Source organism: Balaenoptera musculus, chromosome 13 (genome assembly GCF_009873245.2).
Source record: "Balaenoptera musculus isolate JJ_BM4_2016_0621 chromosome 13, mBalMus1.pri.v3, whole genome shotgun sequence".
NCBI classification, from domain to species: Eukaryota; Metazoa; Chordata; class Mammalia; order Artiodactyla; family Balaenopteridae; genus Balaenoptera; species Balaenoptera musculus.
This window is the reverse complement of record NC_045797.1, coordinates 14253867-14265395: the sequence shown is the minus strand read 5'-3', so window position 1 is coordinate 14265395 and position 11529 is coordinate 14253867. Positions and strand designations below refer to the sequence as shown.

Here is an 11529-nt window from a genome sequence, read left to right as displayed (position 1 = left end):
CAATTATGCCTCAATTACTGCTTCAGGTCCTTTAATATAATAGTTGGTGATGATAAGATGCAGTTCCTCTATTAATAGATGAAGATAAAAGGTAACCAAATTGGAATTCTGTGGCATGTCAGACTAGGATTATTGGAGGAACTCCTTGAAACCAGTGTGTGTTCACTAAAAGGAAAAAGGGTGACAAGAGAGTGTTCTAAAACTCCAAGGCCAAGCGTGTGTCTATTTATGGGACCAGTTAATAAAGAACAGACATTTTAATGGGTTTTTTTTTTTGGTTTTATTTATTTATTTATTTATTTCTGGCTGTGGTGTTGGGTCTTCGTTTCTGTGCGAGGGCTTTCTCTAGTTGCGGCAAGTGGGGGCCACTCTTCATCGCGGTGCGCGGGCCTCTCAGTGTCGCGGCCTCTCTTGTTGCGGAGCACAGGCTCCAGACGCGCAGGCTCAGTAGTTGTGGCTCACGGGCCTAGTTGCTCCGCGGCATGTGGGATCTTCCCAGACCAGGGCTCGAACCCATGTCCCCTGCATTGGCAGGCAGATTCTCAACCACTGTGCCACCAGGGAAGCCCAAGAACAGACATTTGATTTGAGACAAGAATCTCAAGAACTTGACACATGGAATGGCTTTCTGTTTTGATGGGTTTTCATTTCCTCGTGCTTCTGGGGTAGCAGAAGCCAGTCCCTCACAAGGCCTCCACATCATTTCTCACCTGCCTGGCTCCTTACCTCTTCCACTCAGCCCTGGAAGCGGGATGGATCTGGTGCCCGAAGAAGCTGAGGAGGAGGAACCTTTTCTACCACCTCCGCGACTTCTTAGTGCAATGTGGACAACAGGGTCCCTGGGCCTCAGAGCACCTTGGTTTCCCTTCTGGGCCAGGGGCAGGAGAGGTAGAGACAAGGGCTGGCTAAGGCCCCAGCAGCCAGAGATGGACTGAAGTGGAAGGGCTGACAGGCAGATGATTTAGGGGAAAGGGAATTTTCATACATGTAATTTTTGTTTTATGGGTAGCAGGGCTTATCATCTACAGTGATTTTATGGTTTGACAACAAAACATCTCATTACATTAAAGGGTCTATCTAAATGACATTCAAGTATATGTAAAAGTGGAATTTATTTAACACCTACTACGTCCCAGCATGTATCCACAAGACGGCTAACCGTCATACCAACCTTGCAAGGGAGATATTATCTGTCCCTAGTTTAGATTTGCAGAAACTGAAGCTCACAGAAGGTTAAATACGTTACCCAAAATACAACTAGTAAGTCACAGAACCCGGGTCCATCTCCTTGGAATCCTGTGTATTTCCCCAAGTCAAGTCTAACAACATATGAAAATTCACATCAAAATCAACAAGTGACTGTAATCTAGCACCATAAATACTAAATACTTCTTTATGACACTGAACCAAGTCAGCTTTTAAATTTTATAACTTTGCTTTTCTGTTATTTGTCAGCTCTTAACCTGGTTAATATCAGTTCTGTTGACATTGGACTTGGCTCAGGAAATGATTAATGAGTGGATTTTCAGCCTTCCTTTGCATCTCTTCTTTCTTTCAGTCCTCTGTATCATTGTCTTTACCTGCTGCTGCTATGCTTTACAGTCCTCGTGTCAAACACACAGGACTATAAAGGCAAAGTAAATGAGTGTTTCATTGTGACGTTTCAGATTTTGAGTTTCCAAGTCTTTTGGGTTTTTTTTGTTTTTGTTTTTTTTTTGGCCGCACCATGCGGCATGTGGGATCTTCCCTGACCAGGGATCAAACCCGCGCCCCCTGCAGTGGAAGCACGGAGTCTTAACCCCCGGACCGCCAGGGAAGTCCGTGTACCCGTTTGTATCTTAAAGGCAAGGGCTGCAGTGGCATTAAGGGCATCCATAACTCCCGGTGCATCTCCATGTGCCCCGCCCTCTTCTGACCTGCATCCCTTCTCCCGCATTTGCAGATGAGGACACAGGTTCCTAGAAGGAAAGCAACAGACCAAAGGTCTGTTTGCAGAATTAAAACTGCCTTGCAGATGAACTGCCCTGTTTTCACAGCTACCTAGTTTCCACTGGTGACCTTTAAAAACGTAAAACAAACATAGTACCAGATTTATATTTATGTGATCAACTGGTTTTCAAAGCACAGATATCAGTTAATTTTTTTCTCTTTGCAACAATTCTATGCAGTAGGCACAAAGCCAAGTCACCAGGCACCAGGCCAGTTAGTGGCTGAGTACTCAGCTTCTAATCCTTGCTGACGAATACATTTTTTTTTTTTATGTATTTTCTCTTTCCTCATAAGCCCAACATTACAAAGATGTCTTTTAAAAGAAAAATGTTAAGACTTTATTCAAGATATATATCAGGCATTATAACAAAACAGCAGAACTTCAACCTTTGGAATACTGTAATTTTACATCCCTTTGATGCACAGTTCAGTATACTATTTGATTACAGATCGTTCTATGGGGATTACAGCAATAAACTAAGGGCAAGTGTACACGGTCACAGTCCAGAATGCCAGCTCTCTGAGTGTGTGCCGTTTGTGAATGAAGCACACATCCTTTACCATTTCCAATACTGTGCAAGGTGAACAACTAGGAAGGTACTCGGTGGTGGTCGTGGTTGACAAGCACTATTATCACAGACACATGGACAGTATACTACAGAGAACACACATTTCAGAGGCCAGCGAAGTGAGCAAGCTATTCACACAAAGCCAGGAGGGATTATGCCTAACTCTCCAGTTTATAAATACAATACCACGTCTCATCTTCTCAGAAACAGAACAGGTGCTCAATAGCAAAGAACCGAAAATTACTACATGAAAAGTACAGACTTTCCAGCTAGCATTTTGTAAACAGCCTGCGTCTGTAAATCAGCCAATGAAAAACATTCAGTTTTATCCTCTAGACAGAACTCCACATCACTACGTGTACACTTTGAGGCATTCACATTTTACGTCAGTCCACACAAATATACAGCTTGTTGGATAAGTAAACATGTTTTGCCAGAAATATGACAGCTGCTCTCAGTTGTACAGTGAGTGTTTTTAAGAGAGAATCCAACTCCCTAACCAACACTTGAAGGAAAAATAGTTACATTAAGACAGCAGTTTGGATACCTTTATATTTTTTAAATCTTAAATGAGAAATAATACAGCATGTCTGAGAGTAGAGTGCTTCAAACTTGTTTTTGGCATAGTTGAGTGCAAACTTCAAAGCCCATACTTGTTAAAACTCTCCCTTGTAAAATGGTGAAAATATAGTTTGTTCACAATAGGATTTTAATCTCTGCTGCTAAAGGCATTTATTATTTTGGCAAAAAAAAAAAATTGCTAAAAAGCTGCTTAATAAGTTAAGCTTTTTTTGCTTTTGTTTCTGATAATTCTGGGTACTCCCAATGACAGGTAAATACATTTTAAAGCATATATTTTTCCTCTGTCTGAAACTATTCAGTGAGCTTGAAGAAAACAGGTTTTCTGTCTTCCCTAAGGGGTTTAGGTATTGGTGGGTATGGGGCACAGACAATGAACAGACAGCCTCTGTTTGCCCTCTGAACCACAAATTTGCTTTTAGGTTTATTTTCCTAAATCCTTTTGTAAATTACAAAGTCACCTTCAGAGGCACTGTGGGGAAAAGGGATATAAATATGCACATCTGGTAACAATCAACTTCAAGTAAAACCCTCTCCGTGGTGGCTAAGATCCAACCAATGTGTCACCAGCAGAGACTGATGTATGTTTGCGTAGCTCAGTCTTTAACTGGGCCTGTTTATAGCTGATTGACAGTAGGTTCTATGCGGTACATAACACTCTCTAGTGTTCAGGGCCTATCTATGAACAAACACAATCCAAGTATTATAAGTAACTGCGTTGTGACCACTGCATGCATCACACTGAAAGGAAACACCAACTCTAAGCGTAAGTATATGAGTCCTACATTTAGGCTCAGCTCTACCAGGGGAGAGCAGCTGCCTCAGACCAAAATGCTATTTAAACCAGATTCTTCTTTTCAGATAAAATTCTCAATCTAAGCAGGGAGTCCCCTCAGACAGTGATTTGTTCTCTTCCTAAGCGATGCGGGCTTGTATGAAGTATGAGTGCCCGTGAGCATGCGACATCTCTCTCGTTCACATTCTGCACAGGCCAGGAAGGGAACAGAGGGCATGAGCCAGAGCTGCCCCTGAGCTGAGGAGCAAGTCACATCCATGAAGATCTCAACCTCTGAAACCTTTCTAGAACCCAGCGTTTGGATTGTTACCCAGGTGTCTCAGGTGTACTTCACCGCGTATCTGAAGCAAAGCATGATTCTAGGGTTGCTTTTGTTTGGGTGGATGGGTTGGTTTTCGCTTAGTGTTTCCTAAAACAAGGCGCTCCCATTGTAGGCTCCTCTACCTGGGGAAATCAGTCACAGCACTGGGTACTATTATGGAGACGCAGTCATCGTCAAGCACTTTTGAACCACTCAAAATGATTCCTTACAACAGCTCTGTAAGTCTACATGCCCAAGAGAAGTTTTACCAAGGGCGAGGCTCCTGCCTAAGACAATGATAAATCCCCTGTCAGGATTCAGAAGCTCCTAATCCTGGATCCATGGGGGAGACAAGCTTCCTGTGACTTTTCTCTTATTCTAGGCTGTTCCCCTGACTTCGTTACACTCACACCTGTCACTAAAATGTTGCCTCTCTTCATTCTAAACTTCTCTGGTCTGTTGACTAACTGTCTGAAGAATATGGACCATCGCCCTGCAGGAAAAGGGATGTTGTACTCGAGTTGTATTTGGAAGCTTCATAAGCACATCTGAGACATTCTCTAGAATCAAAATAATTTTTTACACTTCTGCTTTTGCAGTTTTCTTACACATCAGAACCTTACAAGTCCACTACATTAAGCCAAAAGCCGTAAATATGTACACCGTAGTCCAAAGTACTAGTAGCAAGAACAAAAAAAAGTTAAAAAGAAAATTGCTTTGTTTGCATATACAGGACTAAAAACGAAGTATGCAACCAAGAAATTACAAATGTGCATCCCAGCAGTGGGGGTGATTCTCTTCTATTTCTAAAACACTGCTGTCTGTACGCCGGTCCAGTTGTGGAAAACTGCTGACCCCCGGCGCACTACCTTTCCCTTTAGCCTCTCCCCAGCAAAAGAAAGAAAAGGAGGGGGGAAGAGAAACTCTTAAAAGTGGAACAGGGGAGAGAGGAAAGGCCACGTCCGAGGCTGCACGCTCAGTACACCAGCTTGCGGGTTTCTATGTTATTAGTGAATAAATAGCTCTTTAAGGCAGAGAAGAAACATTCTGTGGATCCAGCGCTGTTGGCTCATCTCACTCACGTGGTTTCAGTGGCCGAGGATGAGGTACTTTTCTTCCTGAAGCGAGATCGAAGGATTCTAGGCGGTGCCTGGTAGAGGAAACAGAAAAAGGACCCCTCAATTTGGCATAGCATGGAAGCTTTCGAGGACAGCACCCGGCTGGGTTTGTGTTGAGACTCCAGCTCCTTTGGTCAAACGCACGCGTGTGTGAAGAGGCTGGTGCGGCTGGGGGCCCACTCGGAGTGTCCACAGTAGGAATCGGAGTCACAGCCCAAATATCCCCGTGAAGCTGAGCCATGAGGAGCCCGGCGCCTCCCTCTTCATGTTCTCCTAAGTCCCTGGATCTCCCAAGCGAATGGCTACACAGAAGGGTGACACATCTTGTTTCTGCCTTGAGAGCAAAGTGATCTTACCAAGTGACTCAGCAGAAAGACCTCCCCATCTCTCCCCTGGGGAACCAGCCTCGTGTTACTTGGTACCTGCTTAAAATTTCCATCACCAAATTTCCAGTCCTCTTTCTGGAGGTGAAATCCCTTCATGCACAGCAGACCATACCACAGAGGAAACACTGCCTTTAAGTATGAAGGGTTCCACCTAATCTTCCCTACAGATGACTATCAAGGGACCCCTCCTTCCATGGGACACACAAATCACAGGGGAAGTTACTATCACAATAAAAGAAAAGGGAAATATTTTCTAGCATAGCACTCAAGGGGGTTCACAACTGGCCCCAACTCTCTGTACTCAGCTTCGTTTTCTACACTGCCCTTTCATACCTCCATCCCTTCTGACCAGAGGTCCTTCCTCCCTTCTCTGTCCAAAGTCACTCCTGAGCCCCACCCACATGGCCCACTCACAGCCAGGATCAGTTCCTTGGTTCTCACATTGTTTAGCACGTGACAGGGCATCAGAGGACTCTGCGCCCACGGGGGGAGCGTGCCTGCTCTGTGCACTGTGTCCCCTGCCACACTGTGACTTCCTGGGAGCAGGGCCGAGTTCACCACCGTTTCCCAGCAAGGAGCTTGGTGCCCAGCGGGCACACGGAAGGGAGGCGGAAGAGAAAGAAGCAGGAACGGAAGGCTCTGGCCTTCCACATCCTGAGTCCTCACGCTACACCTTTGCGACTAGGAAATGTTTACCAGCCACCTCTGGACACAGTAAGAAAAGAATCAGTGAAACCTCTGTTTTAGGGATCTGCCTCAAGCAGTTTAACCATAAACAGTAAAGCAGCTTGCGCAGCTGTACAAAAACAAAAGCAAAAAGGCACAAAGCCTCAGGACCTAGAATGGTTCTGGCACCTTCTCTGCCCTCCGGGAAGGAGGTCAGCTTTTCCATGCACTGCCTCACCTGAGTCTCACAAGGGTCTCTGCTCTGTGGGCAGGGGGACTCCCAACTTGCCTCAGATGGACTCTCAGGCCGCAGTGTTCAGCAGAAGGGGGAGGAGGGGAGATGTGATGGGACAGAGAGGAAGACTCTGGGGTCCCCCGATTCTGCAGGCCCTGGCACCCGAGCCCAAGGCTGGTGACCCTGCACAGAGCAAGGCCCTGAGGCTCTAGGCTTGGCCCTCTTGCTGCCAAAACTCCATCTGCATCTACAACTGGCAAGAGTACACAGATCAAGTGTGTTGTTTTGGTCATTTTGAAGGGCTGTGCCCCTTCTGTAACATTTTATGAACATCTGTGTTGTACCAGGCACTACGCTGTGTCATGGAGATACAGGGATGAACACGCTTTATTTATAAAGACTTGTCATATAACACATTCTGAGTTTTTCTTCCTCCAAAACGCTCATTTGGTTGCTTTTCATTCACACATCACCTTAGGTTGGTAGTTGGGTTTTTTTGTTTGTTTGTTTTTTTAATCCCTAGGCACTATCTCACCTCCCCTATTTCCAAATAAAAGTAGTAGGGTCTTTTTCACCCCTTGGCAAGTAGCTGGACGCTACCTAGTGGCTTGTCCTGCCTGTTTGATGGAGGGAGGTCTCCCCACCCCAGGCACTCAGGAGATGTTGGGTGCCCCAAGAGATGCTGCTCCCAGGAGCCCCAGTTCTCCAGGGCAGAGCCCTTTGTGCAAACACACGCTCCACCCCGCAGCCCCCAACACCGTGTACCTCCACGGGGAACTCCGTCCTTCGAGGTGCTTTATACTTGTATATGAAATCCAGCAGGTCTTCCTCCTCCTCATCGGAAAACGCCAATGGGTTTTGGACCTGGTGAGGCTCCCACGCCTTCACACCACCCTCATTCACATCCCCCTCAACCACTGAATGTCCATTTACAATCTATGCAGAGGAGACAAAGTACAGCGAGGTGGGATCAGTGTAGAAAGGAGCGAAGAAGGGCACGCAAGGTCAAAGTTAGGCACACAGCACGGCAAGCCAGGCCGGTTAGGAGAGCCGAGGCCCCGGTATCCTCCAGCGGTACTGCAGAGGATCCAGGATCATTGCAACTGTGAGACTGTGAGGTGCTGTGCATGGGAACGAGCACAGTCTTCAGAATCTACTGATAAGCTACCAGGGGAGGTGGGGACAGCGCTGCCTTAACTGAGACATGTCTAACCCTGCAGCTTAGAGCTGTGAGGCCATACCAGAAGAATGCTCCGGGGAAGAATCTCTAGAAAAGATGGTGGCAGTGACCTCTGGAGAGGAATAGCACAGTTTTCTATAATACAAACCAGCAATGCTGACAGTGCCTTAATTACACTTGCACATTCAGCTCCAAGCATTCTTTAAGAGACAGGATGTAAAATGCCAGGAAGCCTTCAAAGAGAACCTTAAGCAAAGCTATGTAGATTTTTCACTTCAAAGGCTAAGTCCTAGAGAAGCAAAGGAGCCTAGTGGAAGGAGAATCTAGCAGCAGTCTTCCCCTCAAAAACGACAGCAGGATTCCTGTTTTGGTCTGCCGTGACTAATCCACAGGGAAAGCACCAGAATGGATTCGTGTCACTGACTGCACGGTATTTTTGCAGTGTTCAATGCTGAGCATATATTTCATGTCATCTGGCCATGTGGTCCTATCTCAGTTGAGATATAAAATACTTCCTGCCCATACCCAGTTTATCTGACACCCAGAGACACATCTTTCTAGGCTTCGTATATTGTTTTTACCTAGAATCACAGAATGCACAGCCAGGGGGCCCTCAGATCACCTGGTCCAACCACCCCGAGGCCTGCAGATAAAAACCAGAGCTCTTTCTGGGACACCCTGCTACTTCTCCCAAAAACATTTTCAGCCACCAAACGTGTTCTCTCTATCAAAAGGGGAATAACAGCACCCGGTGTGGGCTTAGTAAAACTAACCTAATCTTGAGCCGCTTTCCCGGTCATTGCTGCTATACTCCCAACAGCCGGCAGGAGGCAGCACGAGAGCAGGGCTGTCTTAACCACGGATTTCAAAGCTGAATTGTAGGCTGGGAGCAACCTGCTCAGACAGCACCTGAGTAAGAGCCAAGTCCGAGATCATTAAACTTCCTTTGCGTTTTTTGCTCCAGTGCATTCCCCAGCCTGTCTCCTCCGGGTTTAGGTTCCCTCTGGTCCCTTCCCCTGGCCACATCAGCTGCATCCTTAGGACCGAGGAACATGAAGGCTGGCAACTCCAGGGAGCCCTCCCTGAATGCTCCGGTCCTGCCTGCCTCTCTACTCCCAGCGGGGCTTGGAATGTGTACCACATGGCTTGTGCCGCGCACCCTGGTTCTCCTGTCCGTCAGTCTCACTGCCTCAGCCCCACAGAAAGCGTCCTGAGCTATGGCTGACCCTCCTCGGCCCCTCTGAGCACCTGACCCCGGGGTTGTACCCACAGTGGCTGCTCGCCCACTAACCCCACTAACCGAGGTGGAGACCTGACATCATCTCAGAGGGCTTGGCTCTTGTCCCAGATCAGAACTCGACACCTATCACAAGGACATTCCTTCTGGACACCTGACAGGAGGAAAAAGAGACAGGCCAGCCCAGGCCCGAAAGCTCTCAGACGAGGCCAGAAACTGCAGAAGCAGCCTGGCCAGCTCCGTCCGCCCCAGCACAGAACCCCACATCCTGAGAACGGGCTAGGGGACTGGTGTGAGTCTGTGCCTCTGCACATGTGGTTCCCTCTAAATCCGGGACCAGGGCTTTCTCTGTACTGATCACTCTGGGGTTCAGAGGGCAGCCCAGAGTCACCAAAACATCCTCAGGCATCGAACAATTCAGCCTGCTCCCAGGGTCTGAAGTCACTGAGACTCAGCAATGAACTCACACATTACCAAAATAATAATAATAATAATAACAACAACAACGACTATCTCAGGACTGAAACAAAAATGGCTTTGAGTTTGTTCTCCACTGCATCCTTGAGCATGGACTAAAGGGTAGAAAAGAAGTGACCCTCCAGCCTACTAGGAGCGATGGATCAAGGGGAACCCAGATATCCAGGCAGGAATGGAAAACAATCATTCAACCTCAGCAGAGGTGGGGAGCAAAGGAAGTTAGTGTGGGCAGCTTGGGGGCTGGAAGTAGCTTCAGATGGAAGCCACAGAGAGAACCTGCCAAAAAGAGAATCCTACTGGTCACTGTGTTCATGGAGGGGTTTTGCCAAGAATGTTGTTTGTAATGTTCTGCCTGACTCTCGGGACCCATGAGAATAACCACTGTGGACAAGCTGAGCCTCTGAGCCTCTGGTTGGCTACCGTGTTATGACGCTGAATCTCTTAACTGCGTTTCCCTCTTTGCACTGGCTGCCAGGAAGCCCAGCATCTTGGACAGTCTGTGAGTTTGTGACATGCACTTAAACTTTTCTTCTCACTCTGACTCCATCCTACCTGCCTATTCCCTTTCTCTCAAGCTTCATTTTTCTTAGTTGGTTCAATTTATCATCTGTATTTCCACAACCAGACTTAAATCCTTTGTGGAACAGGGAGGAGTATAAATGAAGATATAAACCCCACAGAACCTGGTCCCACCAAGATGGGCACCAGGACGAAGATGAGTGGCTGGGCAGAAAATTCGATGGTGGGCCTCCTCAGCACTCCTCTCCCTGTAGATCCAAATAGAATTGGTGACTGAATAGGTTCTCACCCAAAAGGGTACTGCTGCCCACATCTTAATACTCGGATGGCTCCTGAAGACAACCTGTATGAGGAGCATCTCATGCAAGGTCATGGCCACAACCACCTCCAAATCTCAAGGAACGGCAGCCAAGGCCTTGAGCCCGCAGAGCTGACCATGGTGCCCGAGGCTGCGCGGCCTCTAGGAAAGGACAGGGGTCAGCAGGGGAGTGAGTGTGTGGCCTTGACGGACGTTCTGTATTAGCAAACGTGTCTACAGCAGGCTAGGAAGCAGCTGCACCTCTTCTCTCCGTGGAGAGGCCAGGGAGGGAGAAACTCCCAGCCCTCCAAGGCCGAGCTGATCCTTCTGCAGGAGCCCCGGGCCTCCCCGTCCCACCAGTGCAGCAAACACCCTGGGGTTAGCAAACACTCCCCCCGCAGCACACGTTAGTGGGAGCCATTAATGAAAGTCAGCAAAGGCATCTGGAGGAGGGCACGCCCATCTGGAACACTCACATCAGCGTCCCCCGACAGCCACCGAGGAGAGAGAAGAGAATATTCTGTTAGGGAAGGACCTTTGGGGATGAGACTCACACACACGTGTGAGCGTTCGTGCACACACACAGGTATACACACACGGACACACGCTCACTCTCTGCCCGCGCTCCAAACCTCTGACGGCTCCGGCTGCTGAGGAAAGAAACTGCCCCGGGGCCACCCTCAAGAAAGATGCAATTCTCTCTTTCTTTTAATAGAGAGGATAAAAAGAGATGACTCTGCTTTTTATATGTCGCAGGCACTTGATTTTTTTTAAAAAAAGGAAAAAAAAACCCCACCTCTATGACTAATTTCAAGCAGTAATAGAATTCAGTTTTCAGCTCTATAGAACATCAAGGCAGGTAGAGAGAAAAGAGGGGAGAAAGGGCGGTAGGTAAGAGCGGGAGAGAGAGAGAATAACAGAAGCACAAAAAGAGAGACAGATGTGCAGGAGACAACAGGAAACGATTAACAGATGGGCAGGAATGGAGCAGAACGCTCTCCTGGGGCCTGAGACGCACAGATGGAAATCATTTCGGGGGACCAGGAGGGCCCCTCTGACCAAAGCGTCTGTGACCCCCTGAAATCCTCTCTCCCAGCATCACTGCCCCAGCCCCGGGTGTGAGACCAACCTCCCCCGACACCATCTGCTGACACTTCACACTCAGCACCCTTCACCCGC

The 11529-nt window shown here is 47.7% G+C and overlaps 1 protein-coding gene across 4 annotated transcripts in view; it reads right to left on the bottom strand.

The window, feature by feature from the left end:
• Window positions 1–2301: 2301 nt before the first annotated feature.
• Window positions 2302–11529, bottom strand: part of REEP1 (receptor accessory protein 1) — a 113912-nt gene continuing 104684 nt past the window's right edge. For 3 of the 4 annotated variants that reach the window (XM_036873236.1, XM_036873237.1, XM_036873238.1), the window contains 2 exons: window positions 7405–7556; window positions 2302–5384 (listed from right to left, as the gene is read on the bottom strand). In XM_036873236.1, coding sequence (XP_036729131.1) covers window positions 5313–5384; window positions 7405–7556 — 224 coding nt within the window. In that variant the 3' untranslated portion in view covers window positions 2302–5312. The remainder of the gene's footprint in view (window positions 5385–7404; window positions 7557–11529) is intronic. The other variant, XM_036873239.1, reaches the window with a different exon arrangement.